General features: G+C 47.0%; 5 protein-coding genes across 5 annotated transcripts; 2 read left to right on the top strand and 3 right to left on the bottom strand.

Annotated features, from left to right (window-relative positions):
* Positions 1 to 123: 123 nt before the first annotated feature.
* EDB91DRAFT_1330832 (uncharacterized protein) lies at positions 124 to 3,654 on the bottom strand (the record flags this gene model as incomplete). The annotated part of the gene is made up of 13 exons (XM_041325368.1): positions 124 to 318; positions 447 to 712; positions 762 to 890; positions 967 to 1,258; positions 1,294 to 1,429; positions 1,478 to 1,616; positions 1,678 to 1,863; positions 1,911 to 2,305; positions 2,358 to 2,506; positions 2,558 to 2,750; positions 2,783 to 2,970; positions 3,021 to 3,392; positions 3,454 to 3,654. The coding sequence occupies 13 exons, from the start codon at positions 3,652 to 3,654 to the stop codon at positions 124 to 126; spliced, it is 2,841 nt and encodes a 946-aa protein (XP_041171884.1).
* A 3,378-nt stretch (positions 3,655 to 7,032) lies between these two features.
* On the top strand, positions 7,033 to 9,485 carry EDB91DRAFT_1253772 (uncharacterized protein; the record flags this gene model as incomplete). Its single annotated transcript, XM_041323703.1, has 9 exons — positions 7,033 to 7,272; positions 7,326 to 7,512; positions 7,567 to 7,711; positions 7,763 to 7,891; positions 7,940 to 8,046; positions 8,105 to 8,254; positions 8,311 to 8,387; positions 8,434 to 9,416; positions 9,464 to 9,485. 9 exons carry the CDS (start codon positions 7,033 to 7,035, stop codon positions 9,483 to 9,485), a joined length of 2,040 nt encoding a protein of 679 aa, XP_041171883.1.
* Positions 9,486 to 13,172: 3,687 nt separating this feature from the next.
* Positions 13,173 to 16,050, bottom strand: EDB91DRAFT_1253771 (ribonuclease H-like domain-containing protein; the record flags this gene model as incomplete). The annotated part of the gene is made up of 7 exons (XM_041323702.1): positions 13,173 to 13,754; positions 13,812 to 14,238; positions 14,287 to 14,642; positions 14,699 to 14,760; positions 14,806 to 14,914; positions 14,965 to 15,767; positions 15,816 to 16,050. The coding sequence occupies 7 exons, from the start codon at positions 16,048 to 16,050 to the stop codon at positions 13,173 to 13,175; spliced, it is 2,574 nt and encodes an 857-aa protein (XP_041171882.1).
* A 2,259-nt stretch (positions 16,051 to 18,309) lies between these two features.
* On the top strand, positions 18,310 to 19,728 carry EDB91DRAFT_1086309 (uncharacterized protein; the record flags this gene model as incomplete). Its single annotated transcript, XM_041316025.1, has 1 exon — positions 18,310 to 19,728. One exon carries the CDS (start codon positions 18,310 to 18,312, stop codon positions 19,726 to 19,728), a length of 1,419 nt encoding a protein of 472 aa, XP_041171881.1.
* Positions 19,729 to 20,054: 326 nt separating this feature from the next.
* EDB91DRAFT_1339396 (uncharacterized protein) lies at positions 20,055 to 21,240 on the bottom strand (the record flags this gene model as incomplete). The annotated part of the gene is made up of 5 exons (XM_041325666.1): positions 20,055 to 20,158; positions 20,234 to 20,390; positions 20,462 to 20,554; positions 20,884 to 20,895; positions 21,171 to 21,240. 5 exons carry the CDS (start codon positions 21,238 to 21,240, stop codon positions 20,086 to 20,088), a joined length of 405 nt encoding a protein of 134 aa, XP_041171880.1. The 3' UTR covers positions 20,055 to 20,085.
* Between the last annotated feature and the right edge of the window lie 3,034 nt (positions 21,241 to 24,274).

Here is a 24,274-nt window from a genome sequence, read left to right as displayed (position 1 = left end):
CGCTTTCTGATGCATCAGTCCTCCAGGTTGATTTCTGATGCATCCTCCCCTCCGTCTGCTAATGCATCAGTCCTCCAGGTTAAGTTCTGATGCATCCCCTCACCTTCTCCGTCTGCTAATGCATCAGTCCTCCAGGTTGATGCACTGTGATGCATCATGCATCCCACCCGCCCTCGGTGCCTTCTCGCATGCCGCCCTCCTCGCATCCCTCCTGCTTTTGTGCGCCCGCATGCCGCCCTCCTCCCGCTTTTGTGCGCCCATTGTCTCGCGCCCGCTGTTGCCATTTCGAGCCTTTGCTCTTTTTTGTGCCTGCTGTTGCTGTTTTGCGCCATAACTTGTTGTTCAAACAATGCAATTTTGATACCAACTCTCGCTAACATGTATTGAGTGACCGAAATTCTAACTAAGGTTTATGTGCTTAAGTCCATGTCTTCGAATGTGTCCACCAGAGCCATGGTGTCAGCCCAGCTGGTCTTGAAAGACTCGGCAAGCATTCGACGTAAAACGGCTTGACGTTTGGCATACGCCATCTGTCCCTCGTGTTGATCTGCATCGTCAAGTTGTAGTGCGTTTCCCAGGCCCCGCTCGTCCCAGCGCTGCGCATCCCACTCAAAAAACTGCAGAATCCTTCGCATCTCCTCCTTCAACAATTCCACCTCTTCTGCCCAGCGCATCGCCCGTGCCCGGGCTTTGCACCACTCTATTCGCATGTCTGATCTACTGTGAGCCTGGCTAGGAAGCAAAAATGAGGAGCCGCCTACCTTCCAAGGTATTGTCATTGTCCATCTCGTTGGGAGCTGCTCCCCGCATACTCCAAATCCATGACAGCTTTCTCGTTCCCTCCGATTCTCCCCATAGTATGTCTGTCATCGAGCGGATGTCAGCTCGGTCTAGCAGGCCGCAGTGACGAGTGCCACCCGGACTGGGTCTGATTCACTCGTGGTGCAAGAACAACGAGGGATTTACGTGCATGCTCGTAAGTGCTGGCAGCGGCCTCGATCCTTGCTTCAACGGCTTTCAATGTATTCCGTGCCCGTGTGTTCGCTCCTTGCCCACGAAGGTGCCGATCCTTATACTTGAGGATCGCAGTCAGAGCACGTAAGTTCGAATGTAGAGAACGGAGGGCGTCATGAGCTTGCCCATACCGCAGCTTCCATTCAATGGCTTGGAGACGGGTGTCACAAGGAGAGGTCCTGCTAATATGGGACAGGCAGCCACAACTTGATGGCTTCTGGTGCAGCGGCCACATTGTTAGATACTGAGGCCTCGCTCGCACGTAGTGCAGCGAGAAACAGGCATGTATAGTTCCTGCATTTTCCCCCAGGTGTCAATCCTCCGTCGGAGAGTGTTGCTTCGCTGAAGCATCTTTCCTTCTTGATTGTCCGTCGCGTGGACTCCGAGGTCAGCTCTGTCTGCTTTCATTCGCCGTCTATCAAAGTAAGAACGAGGTCCGATAAGCAATGATTGGGACACTCACTGTTGTTCCTCGAGTTCTAAGCCAGTGCTGATTAATACACTGGGAGTGCAATCCTCGTGTAGGGCAAGGTAAGTCCCTGTTTGAAGGTCAATCTGGTCCTCCCTAGCCAGCTCCAGTTGTACAGAAGCCATAGTGATACCTGTGATATACGGAGGATTAAGATGAGCACATAAGTATTACCATCACAAACTCGTACTTACTTTCTGCCTTTCGTTCGAAAGGATTGGGCTGTGCAGCGTCACGCTCCCAAGCCTCCACCTGTTCTCTCCACTGTTTGAGGGTGGCACCGTATTCGCCTCGCAAGCCATCATCAAGGTCCTCGAATGCTTCACGATGGTTCTCTCGCTCCGGCAATGCATCCTTCATCTTGCGAAGCATAGTACTACCTGATAAAATGTAAGTTAATGTATTATTTTGACAAAAATAGACGCACCAAGTCCAACAAGTTTTTTCCAGTTCGAGTCTCCGAAGTAGTCGTCAAGGGTGTCTCGCCGTGCACCAGGACCCATTTCTTTCGTGCTTGAAGCAACAGGGTTAATATTAGCCCAGCCACGTTCTGGCGCTTCTCCGTCGGTCCTTCCTACCCTGCTCTTGAAATTGAACGAGAAGGAGGTTTGGCACTGCTCGATATGAGCGGGTAGGTGGAACTTGGGCACAAAAAATGAGACGGTCTTGACAGTATGTGAGAGGTGCATTGAAAACGGAAAGGCACTCATACGGTGCCATAATCTTTTGTGCCACTGGCACACGATATCATAGGATACGTTGAGAGTGTCGAGTACGGTATGGCGAAGTGTCGAGAAGAATAGATAGTCCATATTAATATATCTATGTGCCCGCATTAGATTGTCAACTGCGTGAAATGCAAATGACGACTTACCTTTCACCCTTTTGGAGATCCCCCACTGCATTAGGCCTTTTCATGTTGTGGCGAGCACAATCGATTGTACCTAAACCAGTAACGGCGAGTCCGCGGTTAGATTTTGTATCAGCCATGTTTACAGCGGCGTGACTTGAACACGTTGATTTCTGCAAAAGATAGATGTGAGTATACAAATAGAATAAATAAAACTAACTAACCTCTTGGATGCTGTCCACACTGTCATGCAAGAAGCCTTTATAAGCATCTTCCTCCACGAAATAACCCCAGCCATGACTCAGGCTTGGGTCAACATTGTCATTTGAGACAGCCTTGCGTTTTAACCGGAAATTTGCATCAATCGCGAGGAATAATCCGTATAACCACCCAACAGTACCTATATCAGCAATCATTCTACTCTGGACTGAAGCTTGCTCTAAACTTACTGTCGAGGGGCATCTTTCCAATCCGCTGGAAGGTTCTTCCCTGGGTGTGGGCACGCTGGGCACAATATGGCACATTCACCCTCAGCTGTCCCATCTATACCACTAGCCTCGTGACCTTGCCCCAAATGCTTAAGCATCTTCAAGTGGCGCCACTCGCGTATCATTCGCAAAAACGACTCGTATCGATCCTGTAGGGCAGCTGGAGTAACTGCAAAGGTACTTGAAAATATGAATTTACCTTGACAGGAAGTAGGCCAGTGTTATCGGACATCCGCCTGAGCGCGTGATAAAACTCATATGTAGATATTTTTGACTCGAAAGAGAGTAAGTGGTATTGCTCAAGAACAGAGAATGTTGCGGCCATTTTTGGATCTGATGTTGTCGAAGGAAACCAGGATATTCTAAGCAGCTGCTGCACGTGGCTTTCAGCTGTTGCACAATTGCAGAAGTCAAGGGCCACTTCATGGATACCACGGGTGTCGACAACGACAAAATTGTCGTTAAATGCACGCTGAGGATTAAGACATTTCTGGCCAGTGGTGTGGCCAAGCTGGATGCGAAGGCCCAGGGTTTTCAGTGAGGTTTGCTCAAAGTATTGACCGTTCCACCTCTGCATCGATATCTTATATTAGTTTCATGTCCAACTCTCCCAATCAAATATGAAAATGTACCTGCAATTGGTGAAGTGGGTGGCGCACATGGGCCGACAAGATGCAAGTTGTGCAATAAAGCTCTGACCCTAAGCAGTCTTCACACCGGTACTCCAGGCTGGGACGATTACATTCCAAGCAAGACTGAGCGCCAGCTTGGCCACATCTCCCTTTGAGACGGATGAATTCATGAAGGAATATTCCTTGGTGCTTCAACCACATCAGCAAAGGATTATCCTAAATAATCACGGTAAGCACGATAAGGAAAAAGTCAAAGAATAATGTAGTGTACATACACCTGCTCCTCAGTTTCTGCTTTCCTCACCTAAAAAGTCCAATGATACTTCGGGCGGGAGATCATTGAATGGCTCAGGAATTGAAAACGGCACATCGTGCAGAGTCGGTGCAGTATGAGTTAGATTCTTGATGGTTGCTTTAGCGTTCTTGGGAGGTCGAAGATGCTTCAGTGTATAGCCAATGGTCCCATCTTTATGAACATCATATTGGGTATGCTGGCGAGAAGGCGGCACCAAGGTGGCTGAGCAGTAAAAATTGAGCTTGGGTTTCTTCTTTCGTTTCTGTAACTTCTTCAGTGCTGCGGATGTTGCCGGAGTGCATACAATAGTCTGAATTGAAGATTCCCCGGCACAAGGAGGATCTGTAGACATTCGTCGTTGAATGTTGCAATGTTGATTACCAACACGACAGCACAATTGACCAAACCGTAGTGTTGCACATTTAGGGTTAGGGTTATTGCCCAAACATGTCAATGCATTGTTCTCAAAATGACTAGTACTTGGCATTCTCGTAGTACAACATCATCCCATAACTAACTAGTCCCAACTGTAGACTGAGCAACACCCGCATAACCATAACTCTAATCCTAACGAGATGTCAGCAAATGCTACCAAACGAAGTATAGTATCAAACCTACTAGTGTGTCACCTGCTCGCTGTGAGCCTACGTCTGATGGCACGATGAACCTCCTGTTCTCCCAGAACAAGTGACTGAACCACAAAGACGGTAGCAACATAATTGCCTGGTGTCCAGAGTTCAATTTTTACACTATTCCTATGGTAGGTGTTAAGTATAAAAAATATTAATGAGAACGTGAAAACTCACTAGAGATATGCCGGAAAAACACCGATGTAGCGGCCCCAAGTAACACAATAAAAAGGGGGTTTTAGATTGCGCTGGGCAGGCATGTTATAGAAAATTCCTTCATATAAATATAAAAAGCACTCGTCCGCCATAGCATTCGTGGCCTCCTCAAACTCTATACTGCCCTCGTGCACAGTCACGGACTCCTCTGGTTCGGTCATGTAGGGTGTTGTAGTAATACTGATCCAAAGAGGATCAGCGGATCGTTCATTGAGAGGTATCCTGGGAGTGGGACTCAAATGCGCTGTAGTTTTTGGATTAGCCTGGGAAGCACCTTCCATTCATAAAGTGAACTACTCACCCTGGGTCACGAGCATTGACATCAATGTCATATTAGTGGTGGTCAATGCAAGGGAGACTGGTATTTGCAGTGATTTTTGAGTTAGCCTTATGAACCGCCATTAATGATATGGCGGACCACTCACCCTGAATAACGTAGCAGCGTCTAGTAAACTTGATTAGACTTAAAACAGTGATATGATGCACTCATTGAGAAATTTGATTTCCAGTGCGGAGATCGCAGATGTGGGTCACCGGATGCATCACCAATGCATCATTATGGTTAATGCGAGACAATGATGTCAGGAGTAGTCTTAGTGATAAGATTACAGTACGCACAGTGAATAACAAAAATGTCTGTTGATCACATAGATTGATGTATGGGGCGGGCATGGGAGATGGCTGTATCATTGGAGATATGCGAGAGGAAAGTTGAGTATTACGCCGGTGGAGTGAAATGCTGGGAAGAGATGCAAGAATGGAGTTGGTGGAGGGGTAGTCACAGCCAGATGAGATGATGTCAAAAAACGAAAGGGACGTCCTGAGGATTCCATATTTCGTATATTGATTTTACAGCTTGATCTATTGGCGGATACAGTACCGAGGTTCAGATTAGAGGCCAAAAATGGTGGCTGGAATTTAAACGTACCAACTAAACCAGTTACATATTTTGATTTCTGGGAGTCGCAGAGCCAAGAAACTGACTGCTGGACCAGGTGTCTTGGGTGCCCATGTTCCAGTCTTGGTCATTTGGGCTGAAAGCAAAGATGTTCCAGTTGGCATCAGATGCAATGCATGGAGTAACTTACTAAGTTGTAATAACACCACTAGCCACAATGTTAACTTTGGGAGATTTACAACTCAATGCTTGATAGATACTCAGAGTATGTCTGCGGGGGTTCTAACTTGCGCGGTGGTCTGGATAATAGCTAGATTTGAGTAAAGCACAAGCTGAGTCTTAGCTCATATGTTGAACTTGTAACTCGGCGATTGCACTGCCGCTTTAGGCTCCAAGTCAATCACTTCAATCACTTCAACCGTGCACATGTTGGAACTACTATACTGATCACTCAATAACTCTATAACTACTGCTGCCTCACTCATGATTTTGCGCACTGTGTTGGATTGGTACCAGCATCTGCCAACTTCTGATGTCGTCCAGGTGAGTCTCTAGTAGCTGGCCAATATGACAAATGTACTTATCGCAAAGTAGTGGCTCATGCAAACGCTGAATTCCGATGTTCAATATCCAAGTGAGTCTCTTGCCCGATGCAAGATTCTGTACTTATTTGTGATGCTCTATGTAAGTGTACTATAAGCTCACCCGCAACCAAGATCACCTGCGGGATTTAACACTCTTTTCTGGTATTGGTTGGCAGTAAGTACCATCGTTCCGCATTCCTTCTTTGGATGACCATTTCCTTTCAGTGTACGCCCCAGTCAACAAAAGGTAAAGGTAAAGCCACTCTTCTGTGCACACTATCCATCTGAGCTCACTTTTATCGAACAAGGTCGGTGTTGTGCTCCTTATTTCACTTCGCTTAGAGCCAGTCAGAATGCATTTCCTTTTAGCGTATGCCCTGATCAACATGTCGCGCACAGGTGAAGTCACTCTTTCATGCATGTCATCATCCGAGCTCACCTTGATCAAACCAGATCAATGTTCATCAACTCACTCAACTCACTCCTTATCACACTTCACTTTGATTCAGTTTGTAATGAACGATTGCCCGATCCACCAGACACACAGACTGGCCCTAGACACACAAACTGGCACTGACACCACCATTTGTGTTTTGATTTTCCTGTGATCGGACCCAGTAGTAAGTCTTTGCTAGCTAAACTCAGTTCGGTACCCTCATTACCTGATCCACCCAGAGACACCGACTGGTGCCAGAACAGACTGGTACCGGTACCACTGTTTTTGTTTTGACTGTCCTGCAATCGGATCCTGTAGTAAGTCATTGCCAGCTAAATTAGCCTCCTTTTTCATTCGCCGATATTGATTTTCAATGAGCTCTGATCAGATGCCAGTGGAATGATATAAGGACGGGCATAGACATTGGTAGAGGGACACACTTGTCTATCATTGCGCAAAGAAAAACAAAGGTATGATAGCGACACTCTTAACATGGTATATGACTTAAAATCCTATGACAGATGCCAGCAGCTCAGTGGACTACTAAGGAACAATACAAATGGCTCCATGAACAGTTGCTGGAGTATATTGCACTACACAGCGAGGACAAGGACTACGCACACTTCTGGGCCAAGACTCATCTTTATTGGTTTAAAAGTTGGCCTGAGCGAGCCGCCCTCTTCCCCGATATCCCCATCGAAATACCACTAACAGAAGAGCAACAAGCTGAAGAACTTGCTGCCGAAAAAACGCATAAAGTAGTGAGTTGTCGAATGTTTTGACAACTTTTGACTGCTAACCAAAACCCTGGTAGCGATTGCAGACCTGGTTCCATTGGCGGACAAACGCGTCCAAGAAAAATTGTGGCCTCAAGAAGGAAATCTCCGTATTTGAAAGCGCACTGCTGCCGAAGTCGCGCGCAAAATCTGTCGAAGAAATCTACATGGATATGGTCTACAATGAACGGATCAAACCTCTAGTAGCGGCTGAACAAGAGGCAGGTAATGTAGCTACAGCTGGTCGCCGCATGGCATTGGGCTGAAAGTTTTGCAAAGAGCTCCTGGAAGATGAGTCAGACGAGGTGAAGAAGGAGGTGAGAGAGAAGTACAATAAGCAGAAAAAGGTAAAGAAGGACATGCTACACGATAAAGCTGACGATGACGACGACGACGACGAAACCGACACTGATGCCATTGTGAAGTAAGTACTAGTTAATGATTATGATTATGATGTTACTTACATGGCCTATAGAGGTATCGACGATTTACCAATCATATGCCAGCGCTTTGCACGCCTCATCAAGAAAAAGACTCGATTTATAGTCTCCTTCATGTGCGCTGGACCGGACCTGAGGCAGAATTGGAATATCGTAACTTTATTGTAAGTGCACCAAACCATAAATCTGACTACCAAGCTCACCTTACTAAGGTGCCATCCATCAGAAACTCCTGCTGGGAACGACTTTTCTCAGTTATGCCCTGACAAGGACAACACTTTCCTTGCCGCATACCAGGAATACGCTGAGTTGATATTCCGTAAGCTAATCCTTGTTGTCCAAGTCACTATAGGCTCACCATAAGACTCAACCATCAGCTCCGAACAAGCATAACCCACTGCTGCCAGATGTCGAAGATGGCGATCAGACTGAGGAGCTCGAAGGATGCAACAGTGGCAAAGAATTCGAGGATGGTGAAGAGAATGACGAAGGACAACATGGTGATTCCATCGACTGGGATAATATAGGTAGGTCTTTATATCATTTTGCAGCCACCTGATGCAAACTGATGCATCAATAACAGGCTTCGCAAGTTCCTCGACCGGAATCAGTGATGCATCACCACTCGGTGAACTCAATCAATCCGCACTCTACTCTGAGGTAAGTACTTTTCATTATTCTCCCTATTTAATCTAACACTTTGCAGACACAGGCACAATGTGATGCATCATTCGTACAGGCCCAGCCTGATGCACCGTTCAAACAGGCCCAGCCTGATGCATCATTCAAACAGGCCCAGCCTGATGCATCGCTCAAACACGCATGGGACAACATTGCCACCGTGCCTCCCAATTCGTTTAGCACGCTGCAATCCAGTGTGCCTGGTACTGTCGAGGCGCTTGGGTTGTCTTTTTCCCATGCTGATCTTATGGCACTGGGTTATTTTGGTAGCAACAACACCACGCAGAACTTATTTTCCCCCGCATTCAGCTCATCAGTGCCCTCATTTGACACACAATATGACACGCACACGTGGAATGGTGCCAATTCTGATTCACAGGGGTGGGAGATGCGTAGCCTGTCCTCCTGCTTGAGCTCTCCAATATCTGCCAAGCGCAGCACTGCCATGACTGAGCAGGATGACGCCCTTCCTCAGTTCACTCAACAGTTGCCCATTCTTCCAGCAGCAAATCCTCCTTCGCCAACTGAGCAGGATGACACCCTTCCTCAGTTCACTCAACAGCTGCCCATTCTTCCAGCAGCAAATCCTCCTTCTCCGACCGAGGGCATACAGGATCTTGCTGACACTCACGCTGGTGCTGGTCTTGCTAAGTCAAAGCACAAATTCAAGTCAAAGCCCGCTACCAAAGTCAAACACAATCCCGCCATGGAGTCCACCCCCATCATCGCACCCATGAACACTGCCAAACCCAAACCCAAACCCAAAGCAAGACCTGTCGCCAAATTAACGGAGACATCGCACACCGCTGTGGATGAAGGCAATCCTGTAGCTCAACGTGCCTCAAAACGAATTCCAATCAAATCCAAGCAGAATGATATTGCTGACACCATTGGGTCAGATGGTCTGACATTTGTTAGCATTGGTAAGGAAACTCAATCTGTTTCAGAGGATGCTAGGGCAATGAAGCATCCCGCTAACTCAACCGTGGAGGGTGTGATTTCTGCAAAGTACGTCTTCGATATCTTCCTCACTTGCTCAATGCTAACGGACACAGGAAAAACCGAACGAAGGCGTGAGCCTATGTCTTCATGTCATGATCGAAAATTTGCTTCTCTACTTAATCATTTCATTCTTGTTCATAGTAATATTTGTCGCTAAGTAGTACATATAGTCTCTGTGTGGGTGATCAATGGATATAGTTGTGTTGTCATTTAATCCCCAAGTATATGGAGTGCTTGCAAGATTCACTGGAGGTAGAATACTATGTCGAACTATGAGATACGTGGCAAACATACTACAAGTGATCCCTGAAGTTCGAGGCTGCAAACTAGTACATAAATCACATATGTTGGATCCAGTCGGTGTGCCAGGGAAACTTCAAAGTGCCTCGACGCTCATTTTGATTCTGAATTTGCAATTGATATGGATATGGGCCACTGGGTGTCTCTAGCCCACCCAAGCCCATCCAAAGGTTTCCAAGGAGTGTGGATCCACACCTGAGAGCGACCATACACAGAGATGTCTGGCTCGCATACTGAAGGTGAAGTCAAGAAAGGGTATATTGGCAAAGGTGTAGTGGCAAGCGGGGCTGCAAGAGGGATATATGCGCAGGGTAGTACAGCAGGCAGGTGTGTACAGCTGCAGGGCTGTAAGAGGGATTCGTGCGCACCGCATAGCGGCGAGTAGTCGGCGGCAGGATGATTCGTGAGCAGTGTATAGAGGCGACCAGGTGGTGGCGGGATGTGGACCTGTACCTGGCGGTATTGTTGATTCATACACGACCCTGGGGGCATTGTGCAGCTGCAGGGCTGCAATACGGATTTGCGTGCAGTATATAATGGTGAGCAGCTGGCGGCGGGATGGTTCGTGCGCAGTGTATAGCAGCGACCAGGTGGTGGCGGGATGTGGACCTGTACCTGGCGGTATTGTTGATTCACATATGACCCCGGGGGCATTGTGCAGCTGTAGGGCTGCAAGAGGGATTCGCGCGCAGTGTATAACGGCGAGCAGCTGGCGGCGGGATGTAGACCAGTACCTGGCGGTATTGTTGATTCATGTATGACCGTGGGACGATTCCCGATTTTCGGTTTGATGCATTGCTGATGCTAGTGCATCAGAGTGCATTACTGATGCATCAGAGTGCATTACTGATGTGTCACTAATGCATCACTGCAACAGAAAATTCACTGCAGCGCTCGATGCATCACTGCATCCCTACAACTGCAATGAATTCTTGCATCAAAATGACACTGGGGCCTGATGAAGGAAAGTATTTTTCTAGCAATCTCCGTAAACATGTTTACTGCCAGTCGTCCAGAATGTAGAGATGCTTTCGGTGGAAGGGGTGGCGCAACTCAACTTACCCAATGGTATTACCTTCGCAAGTAGGTCGAATAGATCTAAGAGCTGAATGGGGGACGATTTGGGCTGTTGCACAGACTCTAGGAGGGGGAACTCTATGCACATGGAGACATGCACCGCCAGCTTCGCATGGAGAAGCGAGGATAGGGAAGGAGATCCTCTTGCGCAGCAAGTGACCCTCTTGGATATGGATGAAACTTGACGAGCTCCTGAAGTCAGCTAGGCAGCCGAGAGTTGAAGTTGTCTTCCCTATGCTATGGCGAGACACTCCCAAAGCTCGTGGTGCGGCACATATACCTAATTGACGAAAGGAATAGATGGCAGAGGATCGGAGCAGCGCATTCCTGCATGATAGTGAGTCATTGGGTGATACCGATGAATGACCTTAACAATGTTTGCAAGGAGGATGACAGATCTGGCTGTGCTGTTCGGCTCTGAGCAGAAATGTAGCACAAGGGCAGAGACAAAGACTGGGGGAACCCATTGGGCCAGAAGAAACACAGGAATGCAGGCTTGGGTGATAGTAGAACTACCAGATGCATTGCTGAGAATGGCAATTGAGATAAGAAAAACTGTGCATATTGTGGGAAAACAAAACTTGAGCGCTTGATATTCACAGCCTATGTTTAAGCTGTGGAGTGACCACAAGGGTGAAGACGAATAGAGGATTTGAACAACGACCTCCGTCCTGACTCAGTTCTGCATTGAAGGAAAACTTACCACTCCAGTATCAGTTGTCAATCTGCACGCATTCGTTCGGTATGAAATCAAGTCACTCTGAGTAAGTGATAACATTCATTTGATGGGCAAAAGCTGAAATTGTACCCCGCGCATTAGGTAAAGTCCCCGAACCAAAATCATGTCTTCCCGAGCCTCTGCGAAGCAAGATAAATCAGCGACAAAGCCTCACCAAAAGATGCAAGGACATAGTGAACACGTCAGTGGCATTGTACGGCTGCCTGATAAACCGTGGATCATTACCAGTTCAGAAGATAGCTTACTCTGAGTTTGGGACATGGAAAGTGGTACACAGGTCGAGGATGCCTGAGAGGACGAAGAAAGTAACGGAGTACGCGCCATAGCACTGTCGCCAGACGGCAAGAAAGTAGTAAGCGGGAGTGAGGATGGACACGGTCAAAGTCATTAAAAGATGGACGGGGCGCACAGACAAAGTAATGACCATCTGCTGAAGTCCAGACGGAGGGAGAGTGGTGAGCGCATCCTTTGATCATACAACAAGAGCGTGGGACGTCAAGAACGGTAACACCATCCTGACAATCAAGGGACTCGAGTCACTCGAGGATGAACTGTCACCATGGGTGCAGACAGTTTGTTACTCACCTGGTACGATGATTGCGATGGGCGCGGCCATGGGGAACATAAAAGTCTTAGATTCCAAGACAGGTGAACTGTTCAAAACACAAGTTGAAGATAAGGATACACGTAGGCTTGAAGCTTTATGCCTGGCATGGACCTCAGACTGGGAAGACCCTTATCTCCGGGGAACTCGACCTGATCAGGAAGTTCGACACTGCTACCTGGACCGAAACAGCTATTCTCAATGGGCACAATGGTGTTGTCTATGACATTTCATTGTCTCCCAATGAGCGCATCCTTGCAAGCGTATCGCACGACAAGACAGTGCAACTATGAAACCTAGAAACCAATCGGCCCATAGGACCACCTGTCCACCATGAAGACAAGTTAGAATGCGCGGCCTTTTCTGCAGATGGAAAGTTACTCGCCACTGGCGGCTTCGACAAGTGCATATACATGTGGGATGTCTCTGCTATCCTCAGAGAAGCTGGCCTTGATGACCATCTATCAGAAAATGTAAGCTTATATACATTTCATCCGCCATAACACTAACAATGAATCATCCTTCCAGGTGGTATGTTGCACCAGGCCTCTTCAACAACCTTACTCATCTTATCGTTCATTCAGAATCATAATGTGTAACTAGATCTGATACACCATCAGTATAAACTGGATGGCTAGCACTCAGACACATCATTCTGAGCCTTCAGGCAAGCTGCAGCAGGTCCAGCAGTCTGGGCCAGTGTTCTGCCGGTCATTGTACGTTCATCAAAGTTAACGTACGTTCAGCTGCGAACTTTCCTATGGATGCAAGTGAACTGAACCCGTGCAGTGCCAGATGTCCTGCTTGGATATTAGATAATCATGTCTGATTGGACGATGAAGCAGGAGTGAATGTTCAAAGTGCAGTACACGGTGCGTCAACGATTGCAGAATGGATAGTACTCGACTACTACTACTAAGGTAGCACTAATTTTCTGAATCTACTCGGCAAGAACATCGTCAGCTTGAGGAAAGTCTGGATCGTCAATTCCCTCTGCATCTAAGTCAAGAAGCTCGTACAACTCAAGCTCAGCATCTAAACCTCAAATGGCGACTTTATAAAAAGATCCCAGCCATTCCTCTGCACGAGAATAGTCAAGTAAGTCATTGATAGCAATGTGGGAGAATGAACCACCGACAGCACCGACAGGGACTGAGTGCATTGATTCTGTGGCGGAAATCTCCTCCTCCTCCTGAACAGCTCGGATAAGGTCTGCAGCAACATCGCTTATCCCTCGCCTCTCGAAAGCAAGGCTGCGTGGCTCCCGTTCGCTGCTTTCTCCTGATAGATCATCACCAACTGCATGAACTACTTGAGTAGGCTCTGCTTTGTCAGTGTCCTCGGTGTCACAGTACCGGCACTGAAGCTGCTTCTTGACCACGTCATTGCGTACATGCTCCTCATGAACATACATCTTGAGTTCTGCCAGAAGGGTGAGCATCTCAGTTGAGAGCCGATTGCGCCATTTTGTGAGAATCGCGCCAAACATGCTAAATGGGTGTTCGCAAGAGGTGGAATTCGGGCAAATCGAGAGAAGACGTTGAGTGATAGTATGAAGTGGTCGACGTGCTGAACCAGGATGTGACAGTCCTGTCCATATATCAATTGGATCGACCGAAACACCCTGAGGACTGTTAGCAATGTCTTCTGAACTTGAAACAATCAGTTTGATGAAGCATACCTCCTTTTCTGCGTGATATAACAGTGAAAGCTTGTAGTTGTCCATGTATGCGAAGTCATGGGAGCTATTCAAATAGTCGTCCAAGTCCATATAAAGATTGAGTGGTATATCATTAGTGTTGTAAAAACGGCGCCAAAGATGTGCAAAAAGTGTCGCAAGCCCCGCATGCATTGTGAGGGGTACATTCCGGAATGGAGAAACCTTATAGAAAGGATTCACAATGATGGCAGCAATAAAGACTTCCTGGTCGCACTGTTCCCAGCGGCGCTCGACACTTGCAAGAACAGCTGTACGAGCTGCCAGATCAGTGCTGTTGTCGATCTTGGAGTAGCAAAAGTGCAGAAAACCAAATGATATTGCAACATTTTCGGGTCTTGCCTGATGAACATTCATCATGAGGGAAATCGGCTCCAGCAATGTTTTCCATCTACAGAGAGCATTAGTTCTGATTTTTACATTTATTTTTGAACCGTACCGTGCCAATGCATGCCAAAATGTTGCGTTTTTGATTGTCGCAATGGCTGTTTGAGTCTTTCTGCGTGAGCGTGCATCTCCACCTGATATCAAATGAGCTTCGTGCTTCGTTACAAGCAATTCAAGTGCAGGACGAAGCTCAAGGAGGCGGCGATAGGCAAGATAATGAGACATCCAATGCGTCAGCACTGCCCTGAGAACTGTGAGCATCTTTCCGATTGTCGCCATCTGTATTTCGTGGAGACTGGTGAGCACACATGTCTTGCTGCATAGCCACGTAATTAGTTCTTGCGCCATGTCTCCATAGATCCCGTAGTCGTCTTTGACCTTGAAAAGGTCACTGACGATGAGATTCCACTGTTGTTGTGTCATTCATAATCAGCAAGTGTGATGAATCACGAAAATTGCCATACCTGATGAGCCAAGCAATTAGGAACAACAATGTGGGGTAGCTGCTCTTGAAGCAGACACCGAGCTTTTCATGATTCACTGGACGCGTCCGTGGTGCAAGCGATAACACTTGCCCCCCACTCGGACTCGATCCTGCTGATTGCATCTAACATTTGCTTGAGAAGTTCTTCAGCAGTGTGAGGGTCCATCGAAGCATCGTGAACTTTAATCATGTGCAGCTAAATAGACAATTAGTAAAATGATTGACAGTCTCCACAGTGAGATTTACCTTTCGGTGAGCAGTCATCATAAACCCCAGGAGGTGATGGTGATTTTCACCAGTCCAACTGTCGCATTGCAATGTTGCGTCAGCGCCTTGACATTCTTCTTTAGCGGTACCTTTGAGTATATTAAGGGCATGGGGTAGGACACGTTGCGTCAAGACTTTTGCAGAGGGAATTTTCGCTCTTGGGAGAAAATGGTCGCATAATACTTTCCATTTGTGGTTCTCAACCCACCGCAGCGGTAAACCAGCACTTGTGGTGAGTCTTGCAAGCCTGATTTCCCAATCAGCTTGATCTGAAGTCGTCCAAGCTTGGTCGCCAAAGCCATTAAGTTGGTTGCCCAGTGCTATGGGGGAGAGAGGCGGAAGTGAGCCAGAAGCAGAGTGGTATTGACCGGATTGGATTAGATGTTGGCGCTTTGGATGGGATGGTAATGAGATTTCCAAGAGGGCAGGACTTGGACTGACCAACAGAGAGTCGCGGTAAAGGCTACTGGAAGAACTCAAGGCTGTGTCAGCCTCAGGAATTAGCAATGCGGGAAAACTCGGACGTGCAGACTGTATAGTCGATGATATATTGAGATCTGGTGGGCTGGTGGCAAGAATGATTGGAGGTATAGCACTGAGATGTGCTGGAGTTAGGACCCGAGTGGCACCTTTTCGCAGTGAATATGATTGGTGGTATTCAAGCCATGCTTGCGAACGGATATCCTCAGAGTGCAATGTGCAATCACGCAAGTGACATAATAGTGTCGTCGGCCGACTGATTAACCAGGTGCGTTGGGGATCATTCTGGCCACTGGCCCAAACTAGTACTCCAAGTTAGTAAAAGAAAGCTATAAAACAGGCTTGCGTACAAGTGCCTGCGATCACCACTTCATCCCTCGGTGCATCTCGCTGGCCTGCATGAACCTGCTGCTCGTCTATTGCCTGCTCATGTGCAACGCGTTGCTCATAGAGCCTTGCACACACCACCTTTGCCTTTCTGCTGACCATCGAAGCTGGGTCTTTGACAGCATAACCTGGGTGCTCCACAAAATGATCCCACCACCATCCTCGGTTTGACTTTGATCTCTTGCTGATCTTCGCCATCGAGTTAGCGTGTCGAAAGTGGGGAGTCCATCTTCGAGTTATAAGCCTTGAAGAGTGCCCTTGAACTGAACACACGAAAACCATGCGTTTATGTGAGTAATGATATGTGAAGCGGCACAAAGATAATGTCTAATCAAAGATTCTAGCATTGACCAGATATAGTATAGTTCATTATAGTGGGACCAGGAAACTCCTCAAAGTCGTGTTCAGATGAACATCGATAAACTTCGCCAGCTTTCCCATGAAATCCGGTCAGTGACTGTGACCTTGGTTCACTGACCGGCAGAACACTGGTCTGAGCTAGTTTCGACAGGTATCAACATCTCCCCACACTCAGGTTCCTCAGAATAGCACACTGCTAAGCAGACCCCATTGACTTCATTGGGAGTAGCTGCCTTCACCCCAGCGACAGCGGCGAGGATCGCGAGGTAGGTGAACTGAATAGGCTTCATGGTACCTAGCATTGCTATATGTCAGTGATGGTTGTCAGTGTTAGGAAACCACACACCAACAAAAATTTGATTGTGTGGTGTACGCGAAAGGGCTGCTGCAAGTCCAGGGAGAGCTGCAACATGTCAATTGAGTGAAATGGATACAATGTCGTTTCAATTCTGTAACTCACTGTAAACAAGGTGAGTGTCTCTGAGGTTTTGAAACCCAACCCCATTCAATTTATATTTCTCGCTGAATGACGAAATTCGCCACGTCAGCCGTCCATAGCCAAATTCGCGCCAGAAGCAATGCTTCTAGCTTCAGTTTGACAAGACTAGTACTATCACCTGATCTGGAATGCACAATCGATGGGTAATGCACAATGCACTCCAGAGCTCACCACTCTACATATATTTCATTCAGAACAGCTGGAGAACAAGTATTAGCATATGTTCAATAAGACTACCAAATCAAATATTTAAAATCGGCACTGGGAACCCTTCCCGAGATGAAACATTGTGCGAGTGTACCCAAAATGAGTGATTTTTGGACACTCATCAGCAAAACCCTAAGTTAAGGTCCCCCCATATACAGCACTGTACATGGGGGGACTTTGCTACACATAGGGTTAGGGTTTTGCTGATGCTAAATCCAAGATCCACCCACAGCATGCTATTCACAATTCGTGAGCAAAGTGTGACGGTCAGGCTAGATTGGGAAATCACACTCTCGGCTTAGTTGAGTCTCCGCTTTGTTTGCATTCAGCAACACTGGACTTTCATTTGCCTTAGGGATGCTCAATTCTAAAATGTTGTTGTTGCTGTGCACTTGACCTTACGGTCATCCTTTCATAAGTTACCTACTGTCGCGTACAGACAAATCGGGACAGGAGGACTGACACGATTGACATCGTGATAGATACGAGTGCAATGAGCAGTCGTTTGGCTGAGTGACTATGCAAATAGGTTTCAAACTAATTTCTACTCTATCCCTACTTTACCCGTAGTTAAAATAAGCACACCAGTGTCGTAACATCTCAGTCTCTTCCAGATACTGAGATGTAAGCCCTATAGTTCTTTTCTTTCTTGATAACAAGCTAACGTACCCTTAGAATACATTCTTTGTATAGGTACTATTCATGTATACTGAGTCTCTTCCAGATACTGAGATAATACATTCTTTGTATAGCTCACCTCTCCCCGTGCTCGTCTTCCTATCATCTTGATACCTACATGGACCCTAAACCTTTCCTAATTTGTCCAACACCGCTCAGCTAAACCTTCACATGGGAGAAGTTCTAAACCTTGTCACAGAGTGTCCTCGTCCTAATCCTCACTGTACAGTAGCTACCATGTCTCGTTAGTACCGAAGATACTGTATGAAAAATCGCTTACATGACTCAAATATTGCCAGAGAAAAACAGGCACTAGGTGACAAAACTACATGAAAAGGTTTAGGAGTTAGGAGTTATGATAAGGTTTAGGAGTTATGATAAGGTTTAGGAGTTATGATAAGGTTTAGCTCTGATACTACATTGAAAGATTTAGGAACACTACTACATGAAAAGGTTGAGGGATACTGCTACATGAAAAGGTTTAGGTAGCTACTGTATGGTGAGGATTAGGACGAGTGCAGTTTGAGCTATGCGTGAACCTGAGAACAAATAGCTCAAACTAGTGCTTACTAATTTCGAGTGATCACGTAACTAAGATGCGTTCTGATAGACGCGTCTTTCATCTCACTTTCATTACACACTCGCTTGTCTAGTTTATCTTAAGTGAGAGATCAATGCATTATCATTAAAACTAATCGTCTTCAGTATCAATCATGACCAATAACGTGTCTCACTCTGGATTGCTGGGAGGTGTAGGTGGAAAAAGCACCACTGCACTGAACCTGAATGCAGGTAATCAGGCTAACAACGCAGACAGAATCACCGACAGCATTGGCAGGGTTAGGTCTAGGGGGGTCCTATCCTCGAGAGACTTAATCCAGTGCGAAAATGACGCGCATATAGCCCGCAACAGTGAACGTGCTGACCACAGGGACACCACATCAGGTGATGTTTCCGACGACGAGTCCCTTTTGGATCTCCCATGCCCTGAATCTTGTGCCCTTCCGAACCCTGACCCTGTTGATACCAACATGCCTCTCATTAATGCGTACAGAGCTGTTAACGCATTGACTCTGCATTCACGATCTGCGTTTGACTCTCTCATGGGAGGACGACAACAGGGTGCTACTACTCCTGCCCTCACAGATCTGGCCCCAGCAGCCACAAGCTCCGCGATCGCAAGCAAATCACTCGCATACAACGACAACGAAATCAAGATGGTATCATCCATCAACAACATATTCGAAATCCCGCGTGTAATTATCAATCTTGCAGACTCAAAGCTGCACGTCCCTCTCATGCTCCTAACAGCCAAAGTCATGGAGAAGATCCACAACGACCCCTCGTGCATCATCATGAAGAAGGGACTCGTCACCGACAACCCCAAGAAGTCGGTAATGGACACCTCTGGATTCCCACCAGAATCTTCACCATCACCCATACAGTTTTACGAGGCCTACGAAAACTTCATGGAGCTACTTAACCGTATTGCGGGAGGTGCTATCCAAGAAAAATTCAGGAAGCATCGCCTATTCTGCTTGTCACGCAAACACTTTGAAGAAAACTTTTCAGCAGTCCTTGCCTTCAATATTGAGACTCGCAGAATCTTCTTCAATACAAAGTCCTTGCTCACTGATGCCGCTTATGAATGTTGCTGGAATGAGACACTAACGAAGATTTCCAGGGACAAGTCAGACGAAGCTGCGGCCAACGCGAACAGGGAACTCCAGAGGCTGATGGCGCTCATGTCTCACTTTGAAGGGTCCAACAGCAATAATCGCTACCACCCGTACCAGAACTCAGCCAAACTGAAGGCGGACGCTACCGCCCAACTGAACACTGATGGGAAGTCCTTTCGGAAGGGCAAAGAGATCTTGTCCAACGGACCCCTTTACCTTCTCTGCGGTCGGAACGGCCACAAGGCCAGCAATTGTACCTTCACCCACACCATCAAGAACTCCCCCCTTGTCTGTGTCTGGCAGGGTAAGATCATGCTCAAGTCCTCTTCAGTGATCGTCTGCATCTCCCACAACATCGGAAGATGCACACCGGGCAAGCATGGAATGGACATTATCCATGTCTGCTCCATCTGCGGCAGCAAATCACATGCTGCTTCAGCAAAATCATGCTAATAGTATCCTTCAGCGCATTGTCATGCCCTACCATGCCAACGCCTTCGAACGACTGTTGCATACATCAGGAAAATGTGGTAAGGCTATATAGCCACCCATAGTGCTATAGACTGCTATACAGACTCCATAGCCCTATAGCTCGTATAGCCAAGTGCCCAATTGTGCAGGCTTACTACACCAGTGTATAGTGCTATATAGCTCTATTAAAGTTGCTATAGCTGGGTGGAACATACCACAACTATTGTAGCTATTATAGCTCAAAACACAAAGCAAAAATTTCTCTTAATAGCTGTTTGTTGCCATGATAGTGTTCTCAAAATTAAAAAAAAGCGAAAATTCCAAATTATATTTCAACTACTACAATACATGTAAACTAATAACTACAAAACAGGCAAAAATGCGAAAATTACAGGAGGAAGAGGCAAGAGAACTAGAAGGAAGAGGCAAGAGAACTAGAAGGAAGAATCAGAGAGGAAAGATGAATACAAAAAAAAGAAAGACTTACCAAATAGTGAAAATTGCGAAAATTCTTGAGGGAAGAGGAGGGAAGGGAGCTAGAAGGAGAGGATCAGACAGGAGGAAGTGAGAGTCAGAGAAAAGACTTGCCAAATGGTCAAAAATGCGAAAATAGTTGGGGGGAGGAGGAGCAGGAGGGAAGAGAGCTAGAAGGAGAGGGTTAGAAAAAAGATTAGTCAAATAGTCAAAAATGCGAAAATTATGGAGGGAGACTTACCAGAGTTCAAAGCACCAGCACCAGTACCAGCACCAACAACATCAACACCAAGAGAAGGATAGAGAAGCAAGAAGAAGAGAAGAGAGGCAAAAACTCGAAAATTGTAAGAAAAATATGGAAGATAATCTAATGAGGGGGCAGTGGGGGGGGAAGGAAAGAATGGGAAAAGACTTGTTGGTTGACCGCATTTTTGCTTACATAAGCAGTGCCAAACAAAGCCACAACACAAGACTTGGTGAATTTTCGAGTTTTTGGTTAATAGGACTAGGATTATGACAGTAAGAAAAAGACAATGAAATTGACTGTTAGCATTAGGATTTTGAATACACATAAGGTGAATTTTCGCATTTTTGCTTACATAAATAAGGTGTACCTTAACACTTTTGAACCCTTCAATTCCAAGTATTTTCCTTATAACTCACTAAGATCTTGACCTATTGAAGTCATTAGACTATAGATAGACTTCCCTTGACAAGGACTACAACTTTGATTTAATTGAAAAAAGTTCCCATGGTCAAGTTGCTTTCTTGAACCCTTCAATTTCGAGTATTTTCCTTATAACTCACTAGGATCTTAACCTATTGAAGTCATAAGACTATGGATAGACTTCCCTAGACAAGGACTACAACTTTGGTTTTCATCGAAAAAAGTTCCCACGGTCTACTGGGGTCTATAGTTGTTGAAATGTTTTACTTCTAAATACACTTACCAAACTTTATGGTAATATATAGACTTTCATGATGTCTATACTGGTCTATAGTGCTGTGATAGCTTGCCATAGACTGTATAGAGCTGTGGTGTGCTATCGGGGCTATATAGAGGATGGTCCTCTATATAGAGATATAGTTTTTCCTGATGTAAGTTTGACCTCACTTCACGTTATCCTGACCTTGTGCACAACATTAGACATGGCTTTCCCACTGGCAACATGCCTGTCCTGACTTGATCCTATACTCCCCTCAACCACAAGTCAGCTCTCGACAACCCAGACGTCATTCGTTCATATCTTGAAGAATTTTTACTCAATCACATGTCAGGACCTTTCTCAGCGGCTCAGGTAGAAGCCGAGCTGGGAGGGTTTTTCGTCTCTTCACCCCTTGGCCTCATCGAAAAAGCAGGATCCCCTGGAAAATTTCGTATCATCAGGGATTTATTGTACCGCAATAAAGAGGATGGTTACTCGGTGAACAAACACCTCAACGCTGACGACTTCCCAACAGATTTGGGCACGGCCTCACAAGTCGCAGAAATAGTGAGTAGCACTCATACACATTCTTTTCTCGCGGTGTCACCCGCCCCTTCCTTTCCCTATTGCAAAGCTAGGTGCATATATGTGCCTAGACTAGCTCTTTACCTTGTGCGGTGTCGCCCACCTCTTCGTTGCTAGTCAGGCACCTGACCGCGCCTGGCTGAGCTCTTTTCTTGGCACAAAGCACTGTAGTGTGCTGTCACCTCTTCTCATACCCCAGTCCGCGTCGCAGCATGTGCGACTTTCTTGCTTTACACTGTATGCTCACCACCTGTCAGGTGGCCACCACACCGCTGGGCACTCAGGCAGCAACCCTTGACATTGAGGCCGCATACCGAACAGTGCCAGTTTGGCCACTGCACAAGAGATTCTTGGTAGTCAGTTTTGACGGTTCGTTCTGGATCGATCACAATTTTCACAACCACTGGTGGTGTTCAAGGTCACATAGCAGACGCCACAGTTGATATACTGCACTGCATGGACATTACCCCCCATCAAGAAATGGGTGGACAACCACTCCATTTTTCGATTCCCCGTGGCAGGCGGCGTCATCAGCCCAGACAGCCCCCCCTTACCATACAAATACCTCTTCGATCTCTTAGATGTCTTCACAGCAACGCGCCTGCTAGGCGTTCCATGGCACCCAGACAAGTGCACGGACTTCAACGTGATCTTTATGTACCTTGGATTCCTTTGGGACCTCATCAAGTGTTCCATGTCCTTACCCAAGCCCAAATGACTCAAGTACCTCATGAAGCTCGAGAGCACTCTCCGAGCCTTGTCGTCCTCACCCTTTATGTCTCACAAAGAGGCCATGAGCATCAATGGGACGTTATTGCACGTCGCCTTCATCATTCCCCACGGGAGGGCTTACCTTTTGAACCTTTGCCGCTTCATCTCACAGTTCTCCTTCAACACCCACTTTGCGAGATGGAAACTACCACCTTCAGTGCTTTCTGACCTCAAATGGTGGCACTCAGTGCTATCATGCCCTCCACCCACACATCACCTCACTTCTAGAGGCCCTCCTCAAGACATTGACCTTTGGGTCGACGCTTCCACAGACTGGGGTATTGGGCTTACGTTCGGCAAAAGATGGAGCACATGGCACATTACCAAAGGATGGAAAGGTGAAGGCTGAGATATCGGCTGGCTCGAGGCAATCGTCATCAAGCTGGCTGTGATCACACTGCTCAAGTTCGGATGGAAGGATCACTGAGTCCTCATCCATTCCGATAACCAAGGCGTCATTGGTGCTTTCAAGCACGGCCACAGTAGAAACTTCCAGGTCAACTCCTGCATCCATCGTGTGGAGGCCATAGCAATGGACTCCAACATGTTCTATCACCTCACTTACATCGAGTTGCCTCGTCAATAAAGCGGACCCTGTCTCTCATGGTGAGACGGGTCCGACGAGCACTCATTTACCCCTCATCCAGCTACCTCCGGAGCTGGACCCTTTCATCCTACCTCATGTCTGACGAACCTTCGTCAGAGTCAGCCAATGCTGACATGGTGACAGCCTTGGTCCGACTTAGGAACACTTTGAAGAAGCTGCCTGAGATCGGAGTGCCACCCACCACTACTCACAGAATTCCCAAGCCCCGTAAACCCAAACCAGCAAATATCATTGCACCTTCCAACTTTCGCCCACATGTTCTTGCACGCGACAGAGCTCGCCTCTGGTCAGCACCACACTCAGAATCCTTTCATTCAGGTCTCCTCAATGACCTTCCCCTTGCAATGGCCTCACGCCTTCTCAATGTACTTTTAATCTCTGTCAAACCAAAAACAAGAGAGAACTATGGTGTGGGCCTTCTCAGGTTCCACCAGTTCTGCGACTCTATCTCTGTCCCCAAGGAACGACACCTTCCAGCACCAGAACACATCATTGCAGCCTTCATCTCTTCTTGGGCCGGCCGCGCTGCTGAAACAACCACAGACTATTGGCTTGTGGGTCTTCACTTTTGGCACCAACTCAACAGCACGCAGTGGCACGGTCACGCACTCGTTCGCAGAACCAAGCAAGGACTGGCGAAGGTCATACCTGAAACGTCCAAACGTCCATGTAGACCACCCGTGACCCTGGACCACATGCACACACTCTTCCGCCATCTTGACCTCTCCAACTCGTTCGATTCGGCAGTTTATTGCGTGGCTAGCATAGCCTTTTGGTCCTGTTGCAGGTACTGCATACCATTCCTTTCCATTAACTTCCCATTAACTCACACACCTACAGACTCGGAGAACTCATCATTCCATCACTCAATTCATTCGACACCCCCCGTCACGTCGCATGCTCTTCCCAATCACTCACCAAGTAACTGCCAGTGGTGTTAAATATGCATCTCTCCGCATACCCTGGTCAAAGACTATGCAAGGGGAAGGCAATTCAATCTCAATCACAAGGATCGACAACCCAACGAACCCTTACGACGCACTTGTACACCACATGGCAGCCAACTCGACCGTCCCCCTGTCTGCACCCCTCTTCGCATTCGAAATGGACTCTGGCTGGGCACCTTTGACTTGCCCTTGGTTCATCATGAGGTGCAACAACATAT

The sequence above is a fragment of the Suillus paluster genome (genome assembly GCF_016628075.1).
Source record: "Suillus paluster strain FC165 chromosome Unknown EDB91scaffold_92, whole genome shotgun sequence".
NCBI lineage: Eukaryota > Fungi > Basidiomycota > Agaricomycetes > Boletales > Suillaceae > Suillus > Suillus paluster.
This window is presented reverse-complemented; position numbering and strand designations above follow the sequence as displayed.